The sequence below is a fragment of the Haemaphysalis longicornis genome, unplaced genomic scaffold (assembly GCF_048455015.1).
Source record: "Haemaphysalis longicornis isolate Haplotype H1 unplaced genomic scaffold, Haemaphysalis longicornis Haplotype H1 scaffold_2, whole genome shotgun sequence".
NCBI lineage: Eukaryota > Metazoa > Arthropoda > Arachnida > Ixodida > Ixodidae > Haemaphysalis > Haemaphysalis longicornis.
Genome location: NW_027526295.1, coordinates 15,157,684 through 15,182,549, shown reverse-complemented (window position 1 = coordinate 15,182,549; position 24,866 = coordinate 15,157,684). Strand labels below are relative to the sequence as shown.

The 24,866-nt window shown below is 48.6% G+C and overlaps 1 protein-coding gene and 1 long non-coding RNA gene across 6 annotated transcripts in view; both read right to left on the bottom strand.

Moving 5' to 3' along the window:
• Positions 1-216: 216 nt before the first annotated feature.
• On the bottom strand, positions 217-3,143 carry LOC144168767 (uncharacterized). The gene is made up of 2 exons (XR_013322224.1): positions 3,008-3,143; positions 217-1,612 (listed from the first exon to the last, which is right to left on the bottom strand). It is a non-coding gene; the product is annotated as an uncharacterized LOC144168767 (long non-coding RNA).
• A 5,184-nt stretch (positions 3,144-8,327) lies between these two features.
• LOC144168766 (DNA-dependent protein kinase catalytic subunit-like) overlaps positions 8,328-24,866 on the bottom strand; it is a 477,503-nt gene continuing 460,964 nt past the window's right edge. For all 5 annotated transcript variants that reach the window (XM_077697729.1, XM_077697730.1, XM_077697733.1 and 2 more), the window contains 4 exons: positions 21,399-21,441; positions 17,131-17,224; positions 12,852-12,990; positions 8,328-8,530 (listed from right to left, as the gene is read on the bottom strand). In XM_077697729.1, the coding sequence (XP_077553855.1) occupies positions 8,453-8,530; positions 12,852-12,990; positions 17,131-17,224; positions 21,399-21,441 (354 nt within the window). In that variant the 3' untranslated portion in view covers positions 8,328-8,452. The remainder of the gene's footprint in view (positions 8,531-12,851; positions 12,991-17,130; positions 17,225-21,398; positions 21,442-24,866) is intronic.

Sequence of the window (24,866 nt, the reverse complement as noted above, 5' to 3'; positions counted from 1 at the left end):
TCACAGCGACGGGCATCGGTACGGTATTCGGACGCTTTCATGCAATAATTAGTGTTTATTTGAACATATCATTCTCAGGCTTAGTGCCCGTATGCTTTTACAGAAAAAAAACCTTTTTCTGAAAACGTGAAATTGCAATTACAGTACCACTCACACTTGGTTAAGAATTCTGTCGCGTGTTCACATGTTGCCGAGCCACATAAAAGAGACACACCATAAATGAAGAAATATTTATTGCATGGCAGTAAACGGAACAAGTTCAAATTGTCATCATTCTTTGCAACACACATATAATAATAAACAGTGAGTAATACACAACAGAGACAATACACAGTAATGAGAGGCAAATACGTTTCCAGGAATGAAAAAAAATGCACAAGTAAAGGTACCACAACCACACAAAGGATTTTTTCTCCACGGTAATTGAAAATGTAGAAAACCGAGAAACTCAGCCATCCACAGATTTACTTGTATCTACGACACCCTCAGACGCTGTTCGCTGTTGCAGTCATACTAAAATATCAACCATAACATAATCTAGACACTGGGATACTTGCAACTGTTTACAACCACTATCTCCGCAGATAATCTTCTTAGTCTGGCAATTTCTCCAGTTAGGATGTGAAAGAAGGGAAAAACTTTGGCTTTGATGGCCTCGCTTATTTGATGAACGCTGATGAGATCTATTGCCTCGGGGCAACTTCAAATCAGTAGCAGTAATTGAACAGAAATCCCATTTATGTGGAGATGCACACGCAAAAGGTTAAGAGGAAAAAAATCAACTTCCTATTGGTTCCTTGCAAGGGTGCATTTTCCCAAGAAGCCGGGTTACCTTCCGAAAGCGTTGTCTTCCCAGTAAAGGCAAAGGGCCAGGCAGGGATATTTTAGGTACGTGCACGTAGTCAACCGACAGGTTCCAGGCTCGATTAAGGCACACAAATTCATGCCTTCCGCTGTCAATACGAACAGTCTAATATAAGAAACAGGGAAGCAGTATATGCTTCTCGTGTATGAGACAATGGTGGCACATTACAGAATCCCATAAGCATTTGACAACGTAGGTCCCAACATGGTTCTCTTCATCTAGGCCAGTCCGACAACAGGCAGCACGTATGGTGACAAACGACATTTAGCATGACCTCTTACCCTGGCAGTCTTCATAATGTAAAAGGGTTTTTGTGAATGTACTGTTTTCACAATATTACAACTAGCAGCAACAATAACTTGCGAGTGGAGTTTGGAGACTATACGCTGTTGTTAGTGGTTTTAATGATATGAGGCATGTCAGTGATAAAAAACCGTTTGTTCCTTGAGTCAACGATAGTCTTTTAAGTGGTCACGCCTTATTGAGTGCCGAGACTTGCGTTAGATTTTAGGTGCTAATGGCAAGGTTCAATAGATGGAATACAGTTGCGGTATCCATCAGAAGCATCAATAAGGTAGCAAGAAGCATTGCAGGCAGTCATTAATACAACTGAATAACTCTGGGAGAACAGTTGGCACGGCCACTTTTGTGAGTCCTGTGAGGGCACGATTCATGAAGTGCTTGCACCATGTTTGGTATGAAGAATGCAGCTGGCTGGTTGGCTCTGTCTTGAGGGCACCTGTAGACCTGCACAGGTGATATAGTACACAAACTGCTTGCAATAACAGATGATATGCGAATAGTCTGTAAATTGCACTGCAACTAGTATTCAAGTATTGCCTCCAGTGCATGCCACCTATTTAAAACACAAGTTCTCTTATTCTATTCGGCAATCATGCGGTCAAGCTATTAGCAACACTTAAAATATGGGTCTTTGTAATTTCGCAACACTGGTTAGGCACATTCTTAATGCAATTCACCTATTGTTTGGGTTAACAAGAATGATAACGCTGCTCACATAGCCTGAATCCCTTTGTCTTTTTTTGTAAAATCAGGACGAAGAGTGAGAGCGAGCTGAACGTTAAACAAACCTGTTGCCCCACGGGCTCGCGAAAGAAACGCATCCCGAGAACGGGCACCTGGCGAAAGTATATTTGGGCGCTGTGTGGGCACCATGGCAAGCAGCAGTGAGCGTCGTACTGAGTACTACTGACCGCCAAAGGCCATGCCTTAAAAAGATATGACAAGAAACACACAGTTCCGACTAAATAGGTGCAATCTGCGCAATACGTGTTTAATGAAACTAGCCAAAATATGACCAGAGAAAAGAGAGCAAACGCTTGAAAAAACGGCAAGTGTGGAACAGTTGTATGCAATGCCTGCGATACCGGAATTGATATACGATGTAGAACGAAGACCAAATTTGAAGGTTTCAATGCACTGCGCACTCACACCGCATCGAGCAAAGCTGTTATCTGCCGACGAAAGAAGCGTTTTTACCGTACCTGGCGCGCCAAAGCGAAGCGACGAGCGCGCGTTATCTGCGTCGGCGAGCGGGTTCGCTTTGTACGCAGGCAGCTTGGTATGCACCCATGTGTAAAACTTACGATGAGTGTAGGGCTGCTGGTTATGCCCAGATAAGTCAAATTAATGCAGATACGGCTACTTCGCCGTGTACGTTAGCCCGGACGGCTTTGCAGCGCATCACGGCCATAATAGCAGTAACAGTTGGCCAAGCTAGCAATGGCTAGCTAGTATAATACAACGCAGCCGGCGGCTCACGTAATTCAGTGCAGCGACAGCGCACAACGCCTGCTTCGCCTACGGACCGCCGGCCGGCCGGCCACTTCTGCAACTCACAGCCGTCGTTTGCGGCACGTAAACGCTACGTGCGACGACGGGCGCGTACCGCTGGCATCCCTCAGCGCTAGATAAAACGGCACAACCAGCCTAAAATACCATTACGTCCAGCTAAAAAATGGTGTCTTACGCCTTTCCGGGGCGTTTCCAAAGCGCTTATCTTAAAGACGCAGCACTAGCTATGCCTGGTTCCCTGAGGTTACGCAGTGCTCGCAGCGTTTGCAGTACAAGGAAACGTAAATATGATACGCCACACCAGCACTTTAAAGACGAAAGTCTCACCTTTCGTTCAGGATGCAAAACCGATGTCGCAAATAAAGCGCTAGGCGTTTCCTTCTCAACAACAGAGGTTAGCACGAGGCTGCAGAAACGCACGTGCAAACGCTGCCGAAAGAGCCAAATGGCGGCTTGCGCTTGCGGCTTGGCGGCTTGGCCAGGCTTGGCGCAAAGAAGCCACAAAAATTTACATTGACAGCCATTCAACTTATTACACAAATAAAAATGTGTAGTCTAATGTGTAACAAAATTTTAAAAGTATAATATTGTGTGTTAGCTTAATTTTAAATATATAGTGTTTTACCACTTGCGCCGACTGCCGGACGGCGCGCGAGTCACGCCACTCGGCCCGTGGCCTCCGCGATCGGCTGCCGGCGGCGCGCCGTTGCTCCGGCCGTTCCAATCGCCCGGAGAGAGCGTAATTCCGAAGAGGCCGTTTCGCCGTTTTCCGCCGCACCGCGGCGCGCTTAGCCTAAGGTCGCTTTCCGTGGCGCGGGCGGGCGCACAGGAGGAAAACTCGGCCTGCGCAGTGTGTGAGACGTATAATCGAAAATTACAACCGCTCATCAATGCAGTAGATAGAAGTAGTTACAGGTGCCATTAATTACTAGCCGTTTAATTTTTGACGTGGACTGGGGCCGCTGTGAAGCGTAAGTGAATTCATTGCACATGAGTAATTTTTATTTTTGTTGTCGCGCATATTTAAAAAGATAAGGTTTTATTTCTGGAAAACTTGTATTTGTTATTTTAGTACATAAAAGAGCGCGTGATACAAAGAAAGAGCGCAGTGCATTGATTTTTTTTTTGTGAGTACCAACGATATCACTTTTTGTTTGCATTCATTCAAGAGAAAAATTGTTAAGGGAAGTGTAATCTTTCACGACGCATAGGTGTCTTACAAAGCGTTGTTCCGATCCAGTGTTGGGTAAGACAAACTTCCTGCAATGCTTTCGTTGAAGTTGCCTGGCTGGAACTGGGTCAATTTTTTATTTATTATGAGGTTTAACGCGTCGACGCTACATAAGCGATGAGGCGCGCCGTAGAGGGCTCCGGATTAATTGTGACCACCTGGTTATGGGTGTCGGCAGGATTTTACCTTGAGGGGGCAAATCTATTGTTGCGCGAAGGAAGGGGAAGAGGGCATGGGGTAAAGTGTTAGAATGGTTTGGGTGAGGGGGGGAGCAAGGACCTTTTTGGCACCCCCTCCTCCCTCCCGCCGACGCCCATACGCCTGGGGATTTTTAACGAGCGCCGAAATCTGGAACACACGGGCGCTTTCGCTTTCGCCTCCAGCAGAAAAGCGGCCGCGAATCGAACCCGCGTCCTTGAACTCAGCAGAACATTTTTCCCGCGGTTGCCAAAAACATTGGAGGCTAATGCACCGAAGATACATCTGGGCAAGAGGACAAACAAAGTCATTTCAGGATGCGTTATACTTTAATTACGGCAAAGAAAACCCAGAAACGCAGGCACACACACACGCATGCACACGCGCGCGCGCGCACGTGCGAACCTACACACACACACACATTGACACGCGCCGCGAACACACCGAGAAACGCAGACACACACACACGCATGCACACACGCGCGCGCGCGCACGTGCGAACCTACACACACACACATAAACACGCGCCGCGAACCCACCCACATACGCATGCACACACCCGCACGCCACACACGCGCACGAACCCCCACGCACACACACACGTAACATGCACGCGTGCGCACGCGACCGCTCACGCAAACACACGTGCCGTGAAACAACACGCGCGCACTGTGGCCAAGTACTTTCGAAACAGCCTGCAAGGCATGAAAAGCGAAAAGCTCGCGAAAAGGCCGTAAAAATGACAAAAGAATTCAGCACACTGGCATTCAATCTGCACGAAATGCGAAAAGAGTTTGGGCTGCCTCATTCGACTTACACGTAACCAAACCGGCTGCATGCAAAACGAACATGTGCCTTTTAAACAACGTACGTACCTTAACTTTGTACTGCTTGCAGGAACGAGTGAAAACACATCGAGCGCATACTCAAGGTTTGTCTGCAGTGAAAACTCGACAACGAAGACTGACGAACACCTGAAATCGCAGGCAGTGTCGGTCAGATGAGCCTCGCTTCAACCTTAGGCTAACGGCGCCGCCTCGCGGCGCGTGTCGGAGTTAGCCAAATTACAAGTTTTTGCTGGGGGACGCGCCGAATGGGACGGCCGGAGCAACGGCGCGCCGCCGGCAGCCGATCGCGGAGGCCACGCTCGGCCGCGATAAGCCCGTGTGTCCACTCTTCTAATTTTTTTATTTCTCTATGCCTACCGGCATAGAGAAAGAAATACTGCTACCGGATTTTACAACGTGTTGGCCAACTTACCCAAGAGAAAATATTTGAACTGGTTTTAGCTGGTTTCTGCTCGTCCCAGCTGGGCCGCTGCTGGTTTCTGCTGGTCCCAGTTGGGCTGCTGCTGGTCCCAGCTGGGCCGCTGCTGGTCCCAGATAGGCCACTGTTGGTCTTAACAGGGCTCCAGTTGGTCCCAACTGGGCTGCTATTGGGACCAGCAAGGCTTCAGTTGGGATCAGCTGCGTTGCTGTTGGGACCAACAAGGCTGCAGTTGGGAACCATAATGGCTGCATTTGGGACCAAAAGTTGCTCCCAGGACTTCTCGGTACCCAGATGGTCTCTGCTAAAGGACCTACTGGAACCAGCAAATCATTAGCCGAAGGTCGTCTAGGACGTCTACAGCTCAACTTTATAAGCCTGGTCCCGAAATAATTGTAGAGATGCAGTGTATGTGCCCACTTCGGTCCTTGAGTCCTGGTTTCATAGCTATTTCTAGGCATAATATACTCGCCGATTATTCTATTTTCTAACCAAAGAGAAAGAGAAAGAAAAACGGACCCTCGCCCACCAACAATGCAAAAATCGGCCATGCCCTAACCCACACATATGCCCTTCATAAAGCAAGCAAGTCGGAGCGGACCTTAAAGCTGACAATTGTACAGGGAACCTGAATTTGCAGCTTCAAGGTATAAATGTGTTTTTGCCGCTGATTGTTCGTTAACGTACCGGCAACGTTTTTTCACTGATCTCCACTTAGTGCGTTTTTTTAACAAGCCGGCCGCGAAGCCAACTTGGCCAACTGAAGCCATGCCAAGCTAGTTGTTTCCTAGCCAACATGGCGACGATTGCGAAGTGCGGTGTGCGGTGGTGTGATCGTGTGTTTGCGCGTGACGAATACGGCGCCAACTGAGCATCTTGTAGCGAAATTCGACATCAAAACAGTCGGCGTCATGTCATCGAGTGTTGCCGAAGACGTTTTTTTTGCCCACCGAACTTTTGTGAGCGTGAACACGGCCGCATGTCGCGGCGTCATGGTGTGGTACGTAGGACTCGCCGCTTCGTGTGTCTGTTAGAGGTCGTGTGTCCTGTGTACTAAATGCCTGATGACGACGAAAAGACGCTACCTGCATCGCTTGCTGTGCAAAGGTGAATGCCGTTCTGATATAAATTCATAATGGGAATGCTGTTCAATATCCATTGTATAAGTTGTCCAGAGGAGTTCAAGACGCCAGGAAATTAATTCGCTGTAAAAACAACAAGGTAAGGGTGCATGGAAGTTGCAACATTTGCTGGTAAATAAAATGCATCTGAATGCATCATGTGTAATGTGTACATCATGCTGTTCTAGCTGGAGGCACATGCCACTGGCGATATATATTTTACCCACCAAGTGACTAATTCTAAAGCCTGTACTACATGGAGCGATTTCGCCTGCGAATTCGCTGATGCGGCGCCGCTCGTGCGGCAGAACCACTTTTTTCGTTGCTAAATGCATCTGAATGCATCATGTGTAATGTGTACATCATGCTGTTCTAGCTGGAGGCACATGCCACTGGCGATATATATTTTACCCACCAAGTGACTAATTCTAAAGCCTGTACTACATGGAGCGATTTCGCCTGCGAATTCGCTGATGCGGCGCCGCTCGTGCGGCAGAACCACTTTTTTCGTTGCTGCGGCAAAGTGCCAAACATTTGAAGCGGTCGAGCAAACGCCGCTCGTGCAAACGTTGGCTCGTGCGGCGTGTGCGGCGTAGAGGGGCCGGACCTGCGTCCAATAGGAGCACAGCTCGGCACCACTTGCACGCTTGGAAACCAGATGGCGTTGCCTGTTTGAGCGCGACAAAAGCGCAGGCACACCAAAACGTTTGTCTTCTCTGCTGTGTGTGCGTATATTGACAAAGAATTGGCGATTTTTATATGAAACCGCAAATAAACTTATATTTACCGCAAACCAGGCAGAAACAACTTGCCAAGAAAGTAAAATAAAACCACCCTTGTTAGAATCACAACTTTTGCTGGTGGCAAACTTAATTCAGTCTGCAAACAAGGCGCATCTGAAATGCGAAAATCGCGGCGTCCGCAGGCCCCATGTAGACGACAATGCCTGGAATTGTTAAATAAGGTCTATAGGGAGAGCATTTCGAACTAACATCAACCGCCTAGAATAATCTTCTTTGATCTACAGTGTTCCGGATGTCATTGCACGGTTCGAGAAACAGTCGCGCCCAAAGCTAAATTCCCGCAGAGCAGACGCTGCGGTATGCAATTCGTCGACACTCGCCTACGCACATCACTTTGTTGACTGCCGCTTCGGCGCCTGTTTATTCTTTGATTTGTTACTCCAATAAACTTGTTTTTCCTTTAAGACGGCTGCGTCATCTTGTGTCTATGTGACACTATGTTCTGGAAGCATTTATGACATAAAAAGAAAGTTGAAAAAGCACTGACGATTACCATACTCCCTAATGCGAAATTTGCGCCCAGCGCGAATTTCAGTCTTCTCAGTGACGGCGTGTATCTGCTGCATCTGAGGAAGCGACTACGTGGTCAGCGAATGCACGGCGGCCTACGCTACTCCGCCGAGCATTTTGTTGAAATTGTATTTGAACGTCCCGCACAAATGTCGCGTTGTTCGGATGAACGACGAACAGAGGTGATAGTGCACGGGGGAGGGCGCTCCTTGGCTGTGACGCATGGCGACATTGTGAGGGGGACGCAGTGAGAGAGATGAAGGCGCAGAAGCACGTGCTGCTCTCCCCCTTACACTTTTGCCAGCCGCTCCGATGAGCATCTCGTGTGGGCTCCGCATACTGCCCCCCCTCCCACTTTCACCACACTTCCCTCCGCCGTTTCCTTTCCGTCTTTGCTCGCTTGGTTACAACACCATCGCCATCGCTGCTGCCAAACCATAGTAGCAGCGCCTCCAATGTGCTGCGCACTAAAAAAAAAGTGCCATAGAACCAAGGAAAAAGCAGTCCAAACACATGTGAACATTTCCTTACACATTTATTTATCAAGTGAAAATGCCCTGACTGCAACAAACATGTTACATGTGCACCCAGCTGTGGGAATCCAACTTTGAAAACGCGCACAGTTTGGCTAGAGACAACAGTGCTAACGCCATGGCTTCCAGCCAATCCAGGTCAGTCCCAAGATGGCCGGGTCTGTGGCCTGTTCTATAAGGCATTCCACCTAGGAAAAGGGAAGAAGAAAATGCAGAGTCCTTTCGCTCGCTTTCACACCTGACTCAAAACGAACAAAATGCCTGTAGGTGCACAAAACATTAAGCCATGAAATTTCTGCCCTTACAGACTGTGGAAAAACTTTGAGACGCACAAAGAATGATCAAGATTGGTCCCCGTGGTCCACTCCATACGACAGACCTCGGTGGCGATAAACCAATGTTTTCCTCATCTTTTACCCTGCATTGTCACCTCGCCCTGACCATTCTTTATTCTTATCCCCCTTTGACGCTGCTTGATGTGCAAGGGCCCGCAGGCGGGCGAGACCACTTGCTAAAAAGACGAGGGCATGCCTCGCGCCGGCGGGAGTTAACCTTCAACAGCCTGCAGCAGAACCACGCCAACGCACCAAGCGCAAGAAGTCAGCCCAGGTGGCTGGCGTTCTGTGAACTTGAAGCTGCCGACGAACGTGGTGACAGATAAGACGCAACCCCACGGCGGTGACCAAACACCCACTTTCCTCGCCACCTTCCCTTTCTCTTCTCTCGGATCTCTGCTTACCTTATCACTTCGTTCCTTTCTTTCCCGCCTTTTTTCACGACTGCCTCGTCTATCGTTCGTTCCACTTGGCCCTGCCAGTTTCACACCCTCTCCTTTTTTCCCTCCCAGCCAAGTCCGCCCTCCATCTCACACGTGCGAGGCGTGGGGCTGATGGGCTAGCGCTGAACGGCATGGGGTTCACGTGGCGCATGGCTCGCGGGCTAGCACAGGCACCGTACAGGGGAGGGGGGCACCAAATAGGCGTTTCGATTTTTAAAAAAACTTGGGATTTCAGCTAAAGGTTCGCAAATTATGTGAGATCGCGCTAAATATAGTAGTTTTCTTAGCCCACCTGTCGCATGAGGCCGTCTACTGTAGGCTGGCATGGCATTTACCCGTACTCTGGTCACACTCACAGTCCCTTGAAAGTCGCATTACGTATTGGGGCCGCACTGTACTTGCTTTCCCAGTTGCCCCACTCACACGGCGTGGGGGAGGGCAAAGATAGTGACCACATGCCTATGACCGTGCATTGTGGCCAGGCCTGGGAAGCCCCTCTGCGTGCTTATTGCTGGCATTGCCACCACTACTGCAGCTCACAAGTGTGTAAAGAATGGATACAGCATGAAAAGGAATGGTCGCAGTGGTGCCAAGTCATATGCCACGTGGAAAGAAGAGTGGGGACACAAGCCCTCCAAACAGGGTAGTAGTGTCTGCCCTTTACTGTGTTCTTTGTTGACTCCATAGTGAAGCTTTTCTGCTTACTTTAAAAAAAGAAAGCAAGAAACAGATTTACACTCATCCAGTCAGTGCAATGACATATACCAAAACACTTCTTCCCAGGCGAAAAAAACAATTGCAGGCCCATTTGGACCTGCCAAAAACACAATTGGTTCAAAAGGAACCATTTGAAAACGCGAATGGTTCCATTTTGCACAACTATGTTTTCGACAGATCCAAATGGGCCTGCAATTGTTTTTTTCGCCTGGGTTGTCCAGCCAATAATGGGATACCATGATTTGACACAGCCAGTGCCACATTTCCTTATGCAGGGGAACGCTGATGATACGTGCCCCAGTTTTAAGACGACCCGCTTCTTACAACTGATCACTGTGGTCCTGGCAAACTGTGTTAAAAAATCTGATCACGCAATGCTCGGGGGCATGTGGTCCATTCGTAGGACGGACGCTGCTCGGCGTAAACGGGCCTCCTTTTGCCCCCCTCTTTATCCTTTTTCCCACCTATTTCGTGACCGCCATTTGACGCTGCTTGATGTGCAAAGGTAAACAGTCTGCGGCAGGCCCAACCACTCACCCAACAGACAGGCAGAAGCTTAACCTTCGACGGCCCCACGTGGGAGCAGAGCGCCAACACACCAACCAGGAGAAGTCCGGGCAACCGACAGAACACCAATTCGAAGCTCCCACGAACCCGACGGACATCGATGACACAACTCCCACTTTTTCTCACCCGCTCAATCCAAGTTTCTTCCTTTCATGCTGCTCGCTCTCCCCGTCTGTTGCTTCAACCTCTGCATCCTTTGCTCCCTGCCTCTCTTACTGCCTGGTTTCTGCTGATCAGGGTCTCCCAAAGCCGTGTTGTCGTTTCGTTCCTTTTTTTCCTGCCTTTTCTTTTATCTCCGTTTCGTACCACCGTTCGCTTCCCTCTGCGGTCTGTCGCACTGGCCCATGGCCATGGCGGTCACGTGGCGTGCAGTTGGCGGGCTAGTGCAGACGCCACAAGGGCAGGGGGCGCAAAATAGGCGTCTTTCTTATAGGGTTCGCAAATTACACGAGCTCTTTTAACTCCCTATATTAGCTCATTCTTGCATAATTTGTGACCACTTTGCTGAAATCTCAAGTTTCTAAAAATAAATAAACGCCTATTTTGTGCCCCCCATTCCCTCCACGGCGTCTGCGCTAGCCTGCCAGCCATGCGCTGCGCGAGATAATTCAGGAAGGCCAACACAGCCGAGAGTGGGAAACTGCAAAGGCCAAGCGAAACGAATGATAGTACAGGGGAAGCGGCCTGCTTCTTACGGTGGAACAGTACTGTCTCAGTAAACGCCCCATAGAATGGGTGCCCTGGGCATTAAAAACCCTGATTATACAGCACTTGAGTGCATGCGGCGCACTTCATACGATGGACCCTTTCCCCCCCTTTTACCCCAACTTTGCTGCACTGTCCTGACCTTTCTTTATTCTTAAGCCCCATTTGATGTGCAAAGCTCCGCAGGTGATCCAGACCACTTGCTGACCAGATGCAGGCAGGCGGGCGAGCACCGGCAGGTGGCAGTTAACCTTGGGCAGCCCCACGTGGCTGCCCGAGAATGCCAACATGCCAACGCTGAGAAGGCAACCCTGAAAGGTCCAGGTGGCCGGCGCACCATGAATTTGAAGCCCCCATAGAGCCCACGAACACAAACGCACACACGTACGCAACCCGACGGCAATGACAGAACACCCGCTTTCTTCATCCCCTTGATTCAAGCTTCTTCCTTTCACGACGCTCTCTCTGCCTCTGTCTCAGCTCTCTGCTTATAAGAGTCTTTCAAAGCCGCATTGTCGCTCCACTCATTTCCTTGCCCCCTTTTTTCCACCGTCCGTTTCGCTTGGCCTCGGCAGCTTCACACTGCCGCCCCTTGCCCTCTCGGTGCGCTCGAGCACATCGGCCTTATCGCGAGCATGCGAGGCCTAGGGCTGGCAGGCTATAAACGGTGCCGGATGGCACAGGGTCACGTAACACGCGGTGCATGGCTGGCAGGCCAGCGCAGGCGCCAGGAGGGGAGGGGGTACAAATTGGGCGTTTCATTTTTAGAAACTTTAAATTTGAGTTAGGGGTTCGCAAATTACACAAGAACGCACTAAATGCAGTAGCTTAAATAAGTTCTTAGCCCACCTGTCGCACGAAACCGTCTACTAGGACGGCATTTACCTGTACCCCCGACAATACGACATTTTCGTGCAGTCCCTTGAAAGTGGTACTATCGGGGTTCCACTGTACAAGGCGGCAATAGAAAAAAGGCGAACAAACGCAGCAACAATGTGACTTTCAAAGACCCTGATAAGCAGAGATCCGATGGCAAGACTAGTAACGGAGGGAAAGAAAGGACCACAGGTGATGCAGAGGTGGAAACAACGGGCAGGGGGAGAGAGGGCGTCGTGAAAGGCGAAACTTGGATCCAGTGGGCGGGTGTTCAGTCATCACCGTGGGGTATGTTTTCATGACGCGTTGGCAATCTGCGCCACGTGGGGTGGTTGAAGGTTCACTCTTGGCCGCCAGTACCTGCCTGCACACCAGCAGTGTCAAACGGGGGTCAATCGAGACGAAGCAGTGAAGCGGCACATAAAACGTTGAGTTATCCCTGCCAGGGTCCCTCGTATGAAGTGGACCATGTGCATCCGAGTGTTGCGTAACCTGGTTTTTAATGCACTGCTTCCATGGGGCGATGTCTGGGATGCGGTGATCCGTCGTAAGAACTGGGTCATCGTAAAACCGGGGTTCCACTGTACTTGAAAAACAAAATGCCAAGTAAAAAAAAACCCCCCTTGGTTACGTTAGAACCAAACTGTTCGCCATTGACAAATGGGTAGCGAGGAAGCTATGTATAACAGACATGAGCTCTGTAATGCGAGGGACCCAGGTTCGATCTCAACCAGAGGAAGCGGGGATCTTTTGCGAGCCCCTGTGCGACGGCCTGACTATGGCGGCTGAATTCTGTGACCTCGGACAAACTACGCCGAGCAGCACTCGAAAGGCAGCCGCACAGGCGAGGCTGCGGGGGCACTGACCTGCTGCTGGGGTGAGAGCCTGTGGGCAGCTGCCAGGCGCCTGCGGACAGCCCCCTGTGGGCCCTGGGCGCCCAGGCAGAGGCGCTCCATGCTGCCAAGGCTGTCCTGCTGGTGGCCCCTGCCCAGCCGCAGCTCGTCCCTGCAAGGGGCAGGCAGGCCGCTAAGCCTCCCAGGGGACGGGGCGGCGCCAGGCATTCGTCCTCTGCTACTGTGCCCCGTCCTTTGTTGCGCCGTCAAGGTGAACCTTTACCAACTGGCCCACTTTCCCACGCTCCTGCTGCGCATAACCATGCGGTACAGCCAAGCATGTCGCTACTACAGACGATCCAGCAACACCCACCCAGCTCTGCTGTGACACAAAGAAGGCAATCAGATAGGCAAGCTCGACAAATGGAATGACCCCGCATTTTTTCTCCCCATCACTTTGTTGCACCGAGCTCTTAAAAGTGGTCAGGTCACCGGTGGACCGCAGATTAAGCCCTGCTCCCTTCAATCGGCGTCCCTTGGGAGCAGAGGGGAACGAGGGGGAGCAGGTCCAGCTGCGCAGGGCTGACTCAGACAGTGCTGTTCCTCTCACCAAGGCGAGCACTGGGACCCACCACTCCGCGCCCGGAGGGGATTTGCAGGAGCGTTTTGAAGACGGCAATGCTCGGTGTTCCCTTTCCTTGTTGTTCACTTCCCACTTTCCTCCCCTGCGTGACAGAGAGCTACTTTCGGAGACCACATTGCAGCCACGTGCTACGCAGCGTCCACACTGGCGCGATTGGGAGAGCAGGACACGGCCACCTCGTCACTGCTGTTCTGTGCCCTTGAGGAGACAAATCTTATGAGCAAGGCAGGCACTCGGCTGCAGCGCAAGTGCGTAGGATACAGCTTCGATTCTCAGCCACGGCGGCCGCTTTTCCGATGGAGGCGACAAGCAAAAACGCCTGTGTGTTCGAGATTTTGTCAAAATTAATCCGGGGCCCTCCAGTGCGGCGTGCCTCATCGGCTGCGTAGCGCTGGCGCATTAAACTCCACAATCAATCAATGTTTAATGGTGTTCACTTGTACTGGATGCCCAGGCCCGTTTCGAGTGGCCCTTACGTGAACAGCTGGGATTCCGCTGACTTTGTCCCCAAACATTCCCGAGGCCCACACTGCACACTGGGATCCGACATTTCTCTCACTTGGCAGTGGTCGCGCAAGTCCGCTTGGCTGCAGTGCACACCTCAAATGCTTTCTACGTGTCTGCTCTGACTGCATGTGAAAATGCTGTCAATGAAAGGTGCCCGGGCCCTGCTGCTCGGATGGTGCACTCACATGCCTTCCCAGCAACCCGCTTGCATGCAGCACTGAAGCCTGCCTTAAAAGGGCTCGGTGCGCACCAGCACTTCTTTGACAGTTGCCACCTAGGAGTTTCAGCAGCACCTTTCTTTTTCAGGGTTTCTGCATGCAAACCAGGCTGTACATACAGTGATGCACGAGTGTTGCCCAAAGAGGGCATTCCTGCGCGTGCATCCCATGTGAGCACATTCTTTGGGCGCTAGGCTTCTGCTTGAGACCGCATTTTCGCATGATATGCAGCAGATAGTACACGCACCCCCACGTGCCACCGAAACCTCTCATTCAACTCTTGATCTTGTCTTTGTGAAAAACTTTTCCAAAAAACACTCTGCCACCACTGAGGACGGCATAGCCAACCACAATCTAGTCACAGTGGCTTTTGATGTCAACAAAACTAAAAGAAAGGCTACTTCTAAAAAATTTCATGATTTCTTGGCTTCCGATGATGAATCCATTCTCGACTACTTGCACATTGGTCTTCCCTACTTCGGCCACGGGGACAATGTTTCAACACTTTGGTCGAAATTAAGACGCTTGTACTGTCGTGCATTGATCGATTTGTTCCACTTCGTCAGAGGACCACAAAGCGCAATAATCCCTGGATAACCCAAGAAATAATTCATCTGAAGCGCAGAATTGCACCAAGGCGGAAAAATTAATTCAACCATGGCAGCGACTTTTCAACTCTCAAACAAGAGCTGACTGCCAAACTACGATGTGCTCATTCCAGATTCCACAATCATACTTTGCCTCTTTTTTTAAAAGAAGCCCCCCAAAAGTTCTGGCGATTCCTATCTGGCTTCAAGTGTGGCATAGAAAAACTAAACATTAACGGATTAGTTTTCACTAATCCCGAAGCTATTGCCAATGAACTAAATTTTACCTTCCATGGCTCATTCACCGATCCCCTTTCTGTCGCTTCCATAAGTACCTCGTTGTCTCCTTGTGCCACCATGCCTGACCTGGCTTCAGTCGTGAGGGAATTTTTGATCTTTTGTGGAAAATTAAAACTAAAAAAGCATCTGGTCCTGATGGCTTACCAAATGCCTTTTTGCACCAGTATGCGGGGTTATTTCTGAGTATCTCTACATCATCTTTAATGCATCTCTTGATGAAGCCTCCCTACCGATAGACTGGCTGTTGGCAAAGATTATACCTGTATTCAAGGCCGGGGATAAGCTGTCTCCTACTAATTAACGACCAATCTCTTTGATCAGCACATGCTGCAAACTAATGGAACACATCATCGCTAGTCATATATCTAACTATTTAGAAGCCAAACAGTTTTTTGTTGAATCTCAGCGTGGATTTCGAAAACATGTTTCTACGATTACCCAACTGGTATGTTATTCACGATTTTGCCTCCGCAATCGATAAGCAACAGCAAATTGACGCCATCTTTTTGGATTTATCCAAAGCTTTCGATTGGGTACCCCATGTGAAGCTGGTGGAGTGGTTAAAAGAAGCAGGTATCCTGCAAATGTTGGTGCTATGGATTCAGTCCTACCTGTCAAAACGCATGCAGTTTGTTGTATGTAATGGTTCTAGGTCTAACGTATTACCGGTTTTGTCAGGGGTCCCACAAGGATCGGTAGTAGGACCATTATTTTTTCTGATATTCATAAATGACATTGGGAAGCACCTTGATGAAAGTGTACATGTGAAATTGTTTGCTGATGGTTGTGTTCTCTATTCTGTTATTGATAACTGCAATTCTCAAGTTCGTTTGAATACCGTAATAACCTGTGTAAACTCGCGGACTGGTGCGGACGTAATGGAATGTTAATTAACTTCTCTAAAACAGTTTCTATGACAATAACAAGCGCAAAAAATTCGTTGATTCATCGCTATCAAATCGGAACGCGGTACATTAACACTGTATCTTCTGTTAAGTATTTGGGCCTAACTATTACAAATAACCTTAACTGGGACACACATTACGACGACATTTGCAACAGAGCTTTTAAAAAGCTCTGCTTTCTGCGCAGAAAGCTGAGGCGCTCACCGCAATAAGTTAAACTAGAGGCTTACCGCACATTAATCCGACCAGTCCTCGGGTATGGATCAATGTATGGTGTCCTCACTACACAAAACATATTGAAAAAATTGAGCGGATCCAACGGCTAGCTGCTCGATTCATTGTTTCTGATTACAGACTTTGATCATCCGTTACTAATATGTCAAAACAGCCAGAGTTAGAACCACTCCAGAAGTGTCGGCAGATTGCCAAGCTTAAGTTTTTGTATTTGCTTTATCACAAGAAAATTGGCCTAAACAGTGATACATATCTACTCCCTGCTCCACTCGGTTCAGCCAGACTGAACCACTCAAAAACGATACAACCATTCTCCGCCCACGCTAAAATACTTCAAAAATCATTTTTCCCTCGTACAATTGAACGCTGGAATGCATTGCCATCTGATTTTGTGGAGTGCCGTGATGCGAATTCTTTTGAACGCTTGTTGTCATCTTCTCTGTAACCCTCCCTGCTTGGGCAGCAATGCTGTCCGCAGTATCCGGAAATAAGTAAACAAATAAATTTCCTGGCCAACCTCTTGTACACCACGCTCCAACCTCACTGACAGGTTAGGCTCTCACCGGTGAGAACCACTGGCACGAGAGTCGCGTTGCCCTTCCCCTCTGCTCTGCTACGCGATGAGCGTGAGTGGCCCTGTCAAGCTCAAGATCGCGCACTTACTCGTGCCTCCCCGACTCAGTGTTGGCAAAAGCTGAGGCAGGAGTGAAAAAGAACAAAGGCAATAGGAATGGCAAAGTGCATGCTCACACACCAGTCTCCACACTAGTGCCACGAGTGCAATGTGGCCACCGTCACAAAGGAATCGTGCACTGACCCATCCACTGCAGAAGCCACAGCCAAGAGCTGCAGCCCCCACCCTGGGACTTATGGTCACTGCAGTGGCCAGCTCTGGCCCGAGGGGAGGGGGGGGCTCACCGCATGATGTAGCTCGGGTGGCAGCCTTCCAGCTTCTGCCGGACAACGTCCACCTTCTGCCGCGGGTACCAGTCGAGCACCTTGCCACCTGGCCCTGCGTGGGACAGCACACCAGGCACCACGTGTGTGCGTGTGGGGGGGCGATATATAGCATGACGACAAAAAATTTACACATGTGGGAATCAATGTAAAGCGAAGCTTCCGATGACGTTTACGTAGTGAATAATGTGCACAATGGAGCACCATCTGAACTGATGGCCCGAGCGTCATGGCAAAGCTCGGCTGAGACGCGAGTGTGTGTGGCACCCATCATTGCTCGGCGAAGCTCTCACAATGCCCCTCTTTCACTGCTGCTGCCACGCGTTGTTGCCTGGACTCGCAGCCAGCACTTCTTTCGAGCCTTCATCTCCTGGACGATGCGGGAACGTTCTTGAGCAATCTTGCTGGCACCCCCTCAAAATGAAGACTGGGTTGAAGATGACCTAGCATAAATTATGAGGAGGCCCCCAGCAGCTATGCAGAGATGGGATAACCAGGGGTGGCGCAGATTTGCTGCAGGAACCACACGCGAAAATTTGGTGGCAAACACTGAGTTTGCAATGGACTGCGCAGCATGGGAGCCACTGATAGTCTATGGCAGCAGAAGACATAAACAGGCTAATGAGGATGATGATAACACTTTTATTGCATACAACAAGAAACTTTAGAAAGTCACAGGCCTGCCAAAGCCACAGTGGGCTTGAGGGGCGGCACCTGGCAGGCAGCAGAAAAAATGATGACAGCAGACAGGCAGCGAAACTATGACACCGTGTTTGACTGATTGTAATGCACAGCTATATTAAGGCTGTGGCTAGCGTTCCGTCCAGACGGAACGGAGCGCTGTGGGTTATGCTTCCGTCCAGACGGAATACAGCTGTGAGCTTAGCGTTCCGTCGATATGAAAGTAAACCCGGCTGATTAGACGCCTCGCTCAGCCTTCAGATTTGGTGTAAAGGTTGCGCCTCGGATAATTGCACTAATGTACTGGGTTCGACTATCCCCCCCCAAACTTGTTTTTTTTTTGCGTGGTTGTACCAGCATTTTGTAACAGCTAACTTCGCACCCACTTTACAGTTGACACGGTGAGAACAGTCGGTCTTGATTTTGCATTCAACCGTCCGCTCCGCTACCGCTCACTAAAGCCAAGGCCAACGTATCCATCGCCAGAGTTCCGATCATCTGTAGTTCGTAATGGTGATTATACTAATTAACGGTTATTCCGGACAGTAAATGAGTGGAAGTGGTTCGTTCGGCTGGGTAAATATCAAGAAAAACTGCTCTTGCTGCTTGTTGTGAAGCGGGCATGGTCACTTTTAAATTGCGGATTCAAGCTTTAATGTGAACTCACAAAATTTGAGTGCGTTTGTCACAGATGAACTGACTGTCAGAACTGTGAAGCGAACTTTCATCTTTGGTGATCTAATGTTCGTATGCACCACAGAGTGCACAAAGGCGAGATGAGGTGGGACCAGCCCTGTGGATATAAAAGTTTAGCATAGAAACTCCACATCGGAAGCTGGTTAACGGGACCTCGGACCCGCGAGATTCAGAAAAACTGTCGTATTGCCGCGTGGACATAAAAGCACTTATAAAGGCACTGCTTTCACAAATTCGTTGGGTCGTTTTTGGTCGAGGTAAGACGGCGCAGTAGTTATAAAAACTCGCCCAAAAATACCAATTGGCTTGGAAACTACCGTACATGAAGTCAAACGCAGTGCAATGTAGACAGTTAAAATATAGGCCGACCGTCGATTCTTCTTAGCTAGCCAATGAGCTGCGCGTGCAAATCAGTGCATACAGGCGACCCAACGCATTTCCACTTAAACAGTGCACAAATGTGATGCGGTAACGTCGACTAGAAGGACGAAGGCGTGTAAGCTAGTCGACTGGAAAGATGATAGACGTTTAAGTTCAGCAATAGCTTTACTAGAAAGCTGCTGCGGTACGTCTGCGCAGCAGCCCGCCGCCAAAGCAGACGACGCGCCGTGAGTAGCGCAAGACTTGACTGCAGCGCTGCTAGTTCTCGCGACCCCCGTTCGTCCCACCCTCCTCCGCTGGCGGGGATGCGGAGCTCCTAAACTGAGCTTATTCTAGTAACGTTGCTCTACGATGTCAATCCAATCTTGTTTGGTCTCAAATTGATGGCTGAGGATTGTTGATGTTCCTTGATTGGGTGGAGAACTTGGACATCAGAAACGAAAATTTCTACGATAACTCCCAGGGCAGTGTCTTGCTTTCTGCGGCTACAGCAGGTTGCTTGCGAACTAAGAGCTTTGTGGGGAAGTATTCACAAAATGATGGGGTATGCGTGGTCTGCGGAAAAGAAACAAACTATGCGGCACATAGCTTTAGAATGTGAGGGTATCCATCCAAATCTACATGAAGGGAATATTGGGCTTTCAGAAGCCCTAGGATTGAAGTCTAGCACAGAAGAAGTTAACTTCAAGGCTGTCAAGGCGACGAAAAGAAGATTAGAATGCTGGTGGATGAAAAGCAGAGAGGGGAATATTGCGTAGGACAGTAACAGGAAAAAAGAAAGAGAACTTTGTGCTTAATAAGCTTTTGTGCCTGCCCTAAGCAGAGCTAGTACTAAACCAAGAGTATAAAACATAGGTATATTAGTTCTTCTTGGTAAGACGACTTGTCATCACCCCACTAGAAAGGGGAAACCAATAGCAATCCTCATCATCGTGATGTTCCTTGCACACGAGTGGGTTGCTCTATGACCAGGTTAAGATTTAGCACTAAATCAATGAGTGCACTTGATACAGGGGATGCGCAACGCATGTTACTCTAGGTTATAAACTCACCCGTAAGGGTGACTCTGCAGCCAATATTCAAAAAGACCTGTTTCAATGCCCTCAAGTGAATCGGTGAGAATGTAACGCTTTGCTGGTAATCCACATGACATACAAACCTTTTGCAGCTGTGCCATTATTAAGGAGAAATTTATTAGAGAGGGGATGCTGCACGTCCTGCATTAAAATATTTCCAGGGATTTTATTTCCTGTGGTTAGTTTGAAATACAAAATGCCACACTGGAGCGTTCATTACTCTGAAGCAGTGGCGAAAGCATGCCATGTTTATGGAGCCCACTGCAATACGCATGCAGCCCAACAATGTGAGAGGCTCTTGGTGTTAGGGAGCAGAAAAACCATCCATTCATGGAAGGAAAAACATGGTTTGAAGCACGCGGATACTTTTTTACCTCGTTTCACGATATTGTCTGGTGTAGCCGTAACGGCACCTCAACACCACAGTTTCACCATCTGGCAACGCTGTCTAAGGTGCATTACATTCTTGTGTGTTTAGAAGGGTTCATGTTTGCATTTCAGCAATACACTTCTTTTCATCATATGCCTCGGGTGAAAATGCCCTACTGGTTTGCTATTGGTTTCAAATGTGGTCCCAGATGGGAACATCTCATTTCAACTGGTCCCAGTTACGGGCTTAACGACTTCGACTGGCCCCAGCGACCAATGGCCTGCTTTGCTACTGGTTTCATCTGGTCCCCATTACTGGGTAACCAACTTCAACTGGTCCCACTTGCCTGGTGTGCTAGTGGTTTCTGGTGGTTCAAGTTACTGCATGGGTAACTGGTTTCAACTGGTCCCAGATGCCAGCGATATATTTTTTTAAACTGCCATGTAACTATATGTAGTTTGTATTAGGGATAAACTAATTGCAGTTGCAGTTACTGGTTCACTGTGAAATAATCTCACACATATACATGCTAATTTTTAATGACCGGGTTCTTGCACATGTACCCTGTTTGTATGAAATTGTTTTTGGGCCATCACTTTCAAGCAACGATAACTTGGGCCAGGCATTGCTATGTTAACCAGCACCACTCTTGCCTTGCACACCTGTTGCGATTACGTGTCCTGTTGATTGGGCTACCACGACCGGCATTCTCGAGACCACTGCCCAGCTCACTGCCCTCTTCTGCTGGCCTTGCACCGCAGACCCCTGTGGAACCCACTTTTCTGTCTCGGAATGCCCGGATCACCCACAAGCATTAAGTAACCCAAACGCTTCCACGCGGCGGCTGCCAACACCCCACCAGATGTCTTCTTAGCAGATGTCCCACAATAAATTTCACACAGTCGAGGCAAGAAGGAACTTTTCAAATGCTTAGGGCAGTATGTGGCTCCTCTAGGTGTTCTTGAGCGGTAACCTTGCATTGATTTGTTCCCAACAACAATTGTACAGGCGACAACTGTACTTGCCTTTCTGTTGTTTGGCTTGCAGGCTCTGACGTTTTGCAAACCTCTGAAAAACAGGATCAAAGCAGAAATGGTTACAACAATGCACCAATTTAAACACCTGCCATTTGTGCAGAGAAATTAAATTAAAAAAAAAAGAAGATAAGTACTAACTACCGTATGAGGCGGAACAAAGGTCGAGATTTCCCACCGAAAAATTTGCCTAAATACCGGCCCTTCCATAGGGGCACCCCCTTCAACCACGTCTCGATTAAAATACAGCTACACTGGGGCAAAGGGGGTCCCCTAGGCCACTGCTGATTACTGATGTGGAAAAAAAAAAATCCACTGCAGCGAAAACCCCCTTCAACCAGCCAATCATTAACAACAACAAAAAAAAGGGCGAAGGATTTCATGTAGCGACTTTCTCCTACGTGAAACACAGTCTTTTTTAAGGGCCCTGTTAAGTCAGCTGGCACACGCATGGCTTAGTTTTGGCGGCCAGCCGTGAAAGTTACATTCTCGTTCGTCCACTTATAATAATATTCAAGTGTCAAGGAAATTCCATCATTGTGACCAACAACTGTTATAAGTGGGTTGCACACAGAAAGAAAAAACAGAGACCCAAACCGTTCATTCGCATGCTACCAATCTGCACACAAGGTGCCCATAGTCGGTCAGCTTTGTTTCAGTTTCAGTTTATTTCTTTTCATCACATAGATGAGGGCCGACCCGGGAAAAAAGCGACTTGGTGTCGCTTGAGGAGACCCGAGCCCCCCTTTTACATAGCAGACAGCGAGATCTTGAACACACACTTTGGTATATCGCATACAGTATTAAAGACACACACACACACACACCCACTCAAAAAGAAACACTGTACGAGGGAAAAAAAGTAGAAGTATTAATAAACATCAAAATTCAAACATCAAACTTAGCCATATTTAGAAGTGCGCTGCATGAACGTACATTGTATAAAGAAAGGACACATTTCATAACTCTGAGAAAAAAAGAACAATAATAAAGTTCATTGGAGACAGCATACAGCTTTCACTTTCCAAATTTCACTCGAAAAAAAAGAAAAGAAAAAAAAAAAGAAGAAGAGAAACAATTGCAACTACAACAGGGCTTGCCGAATCGCATGGATACTAGTGCGTTCTACGCTAATTTTATTCTCAAGTAGTTTTCTAAGTACATGAGGGACAGTATAACGAAGCATTTGCCTTCCAAAATCAGTTCTACAGAAAGGAGTGTACCAGTAATCTTGGTTCCGAGTTTTATAAACCAAAATAGTTCTTTTCAGATGAAATAGACTTAAAAAACTTTGATTGTTATTATATACAGCTCGTTTGTACCGAAGGGACAAGCAACAATGAAAAAGTTTGTACACTGGTACTATTTTAAGGCGGCTAAACAGTTCATCTGTAGGCGCACAGTATTCTGCGTTAGCAATGTACCTAATTGCTTTTTTCTGAAGCATGAAAAGTTTATTGAGGTTGGCATTTGTGGTCGATCCCCACACCAAAAAACAATAATTCAAATGAGGCAAGAACGGTGTGTTGTAAATTAGTAGTTTGATTGGCACTGGAAGGAAGGAACGCATTTTGGCAAGAACACCAACACACTTACCCAGATTGCTTGCAACAGAATCTACAATGAACATCCCATGACATATTCTTGTGAAAGTACACACCAAGGGTTTTTACACAATCCGCAAGCACAATAGCAGTGTTACCCAAGTATAGCAGACAGTCAAGAGAAATAGAAGTTGTCGTGTATGGAACACAATCACATTTGTCTTATTAGTATTAATAAGAAGGGAGTTCATTTCACTCCACGCCTGAAGGCCCTGTAGTGTATTGTTCACAAGTGGAATTAAGCTCTGCAGATCACTACCAGTAAAAAATATGCTTGTGTCATCAGCATACATAATGTAAATGGGTTTATCATTAATCATTGTGATGTCGTTTATGTACAAGTAGCAATTGCTTCACGGGAAGCTGGTGCACATCTTTTGCAAGAGCATCTATAGGTACTTCATGTAGCTGAGCAAAATGTCCCTGGCGGAAATGAAGACCCTGAGGAACTACAGTTAAACCTCGTTATAACGAGACTGGCTATAACGAAATAATGGATATAACGAGCAAATCGCAATTCCCCTTGAAAGTCGCCATAGAAACCAATGTATTTAAAACATCATTTTAACGAGGTAAAATTTCCCCGTTACGGGATATAACGAACAAATTTCGTGGAGAAATCAAATTTTGAGCTAATTTTACAACAGTGCGCAACGCAGATTTGAGACAGTGCATGACGCGGCAACTGTATTAGCAGTTCAAAACTCCCGCCACGCGCGCAAAGCTGGCTGGCGCGCCATGCGGACGCTGCGCCCGCGAAGCCCCCACCCTCCTCTCGCTGCACATGGCATGCAGCAATGGGGCCCTTCGATTTACAGTGTCGGACTCACTGCGGGCTCCCCGAGAAGCAGTCCGACGTTTGATTTTCCCACGTATCCCTATGGCTTCAGGGAATCCGCGGACTATCCGCGGTGAGCCCGAGAAAAACCCCAATGCACACGGCGCGCGCGGTTGCGTCGCCTTTATGGTCGGGGGGCGTTATCGTCGCGGTGAGTCGATGCTCGCACGATTACCTTCAAATCGCACGCGACTGTATCTCACATCTTGTGGCAACCCACGTTAATGTTGTAGCAATCCCACGTTAACAAAATTCTCTGCAAGTGCGGTCGACATTTTATGTACCCATTTAAAGCTAACCGTCTCCAAAAAGCGTCCAAATCCAATTTTTTTGCACTCAAACTGCGTAAATTTCTGCCACAGAGCGTTTGCATGGGCATATTTGTTTACATCAAAGACCATGCACGGGTGGTCACGGAGGCAGCCTCGCCACGATGCATGGTGACCCACGGCACGTCTTTGGCTTAGGCTATGCTAGCCAACTACTGCTGAACAGTGCACGTGCGTTTGTTGCGTGGGCAGCAATCGGCACGTTTGCTCTCAATCAAAAGTGATTGACTTGATTGTGGGGTTTAATGGGCCGACGCTGCACAGGCGATGAGGCGCGCCGTAGTGGAGGGTCCTGGATTAATTTCGACCACCTGGGGGTCTTTAAAATGTGCGCTGAAATCTCGAACACACGGGCGTTTTTGCTTTTCGCCTCCATCAGAAAAGCGGCCGCGGCGGCCGGGAATCGCACCCGCATCCTCATGCTCGATCAAAAGTGGAAGCTTTTATCGCTACAAGATAAGGCAGCCATCATCGCTCAAGCCAGTAGCCCAAGTGGAAGAAGAAAGGATAGTGCCGACGAGTTTGGAACCGTGCACATGCACGGTGCACGTGCGCAAAACAAAACAAAGACGTCTGTGGCCTTTCTGGACGCCAACCAAGAGGTGCTCACTTAGTTTTGTGGACAGCACTGTCTGGCAAAGTGTGTCAACGGCAGAAGCTGGACGTCGCTTGCACACTCGGACACACT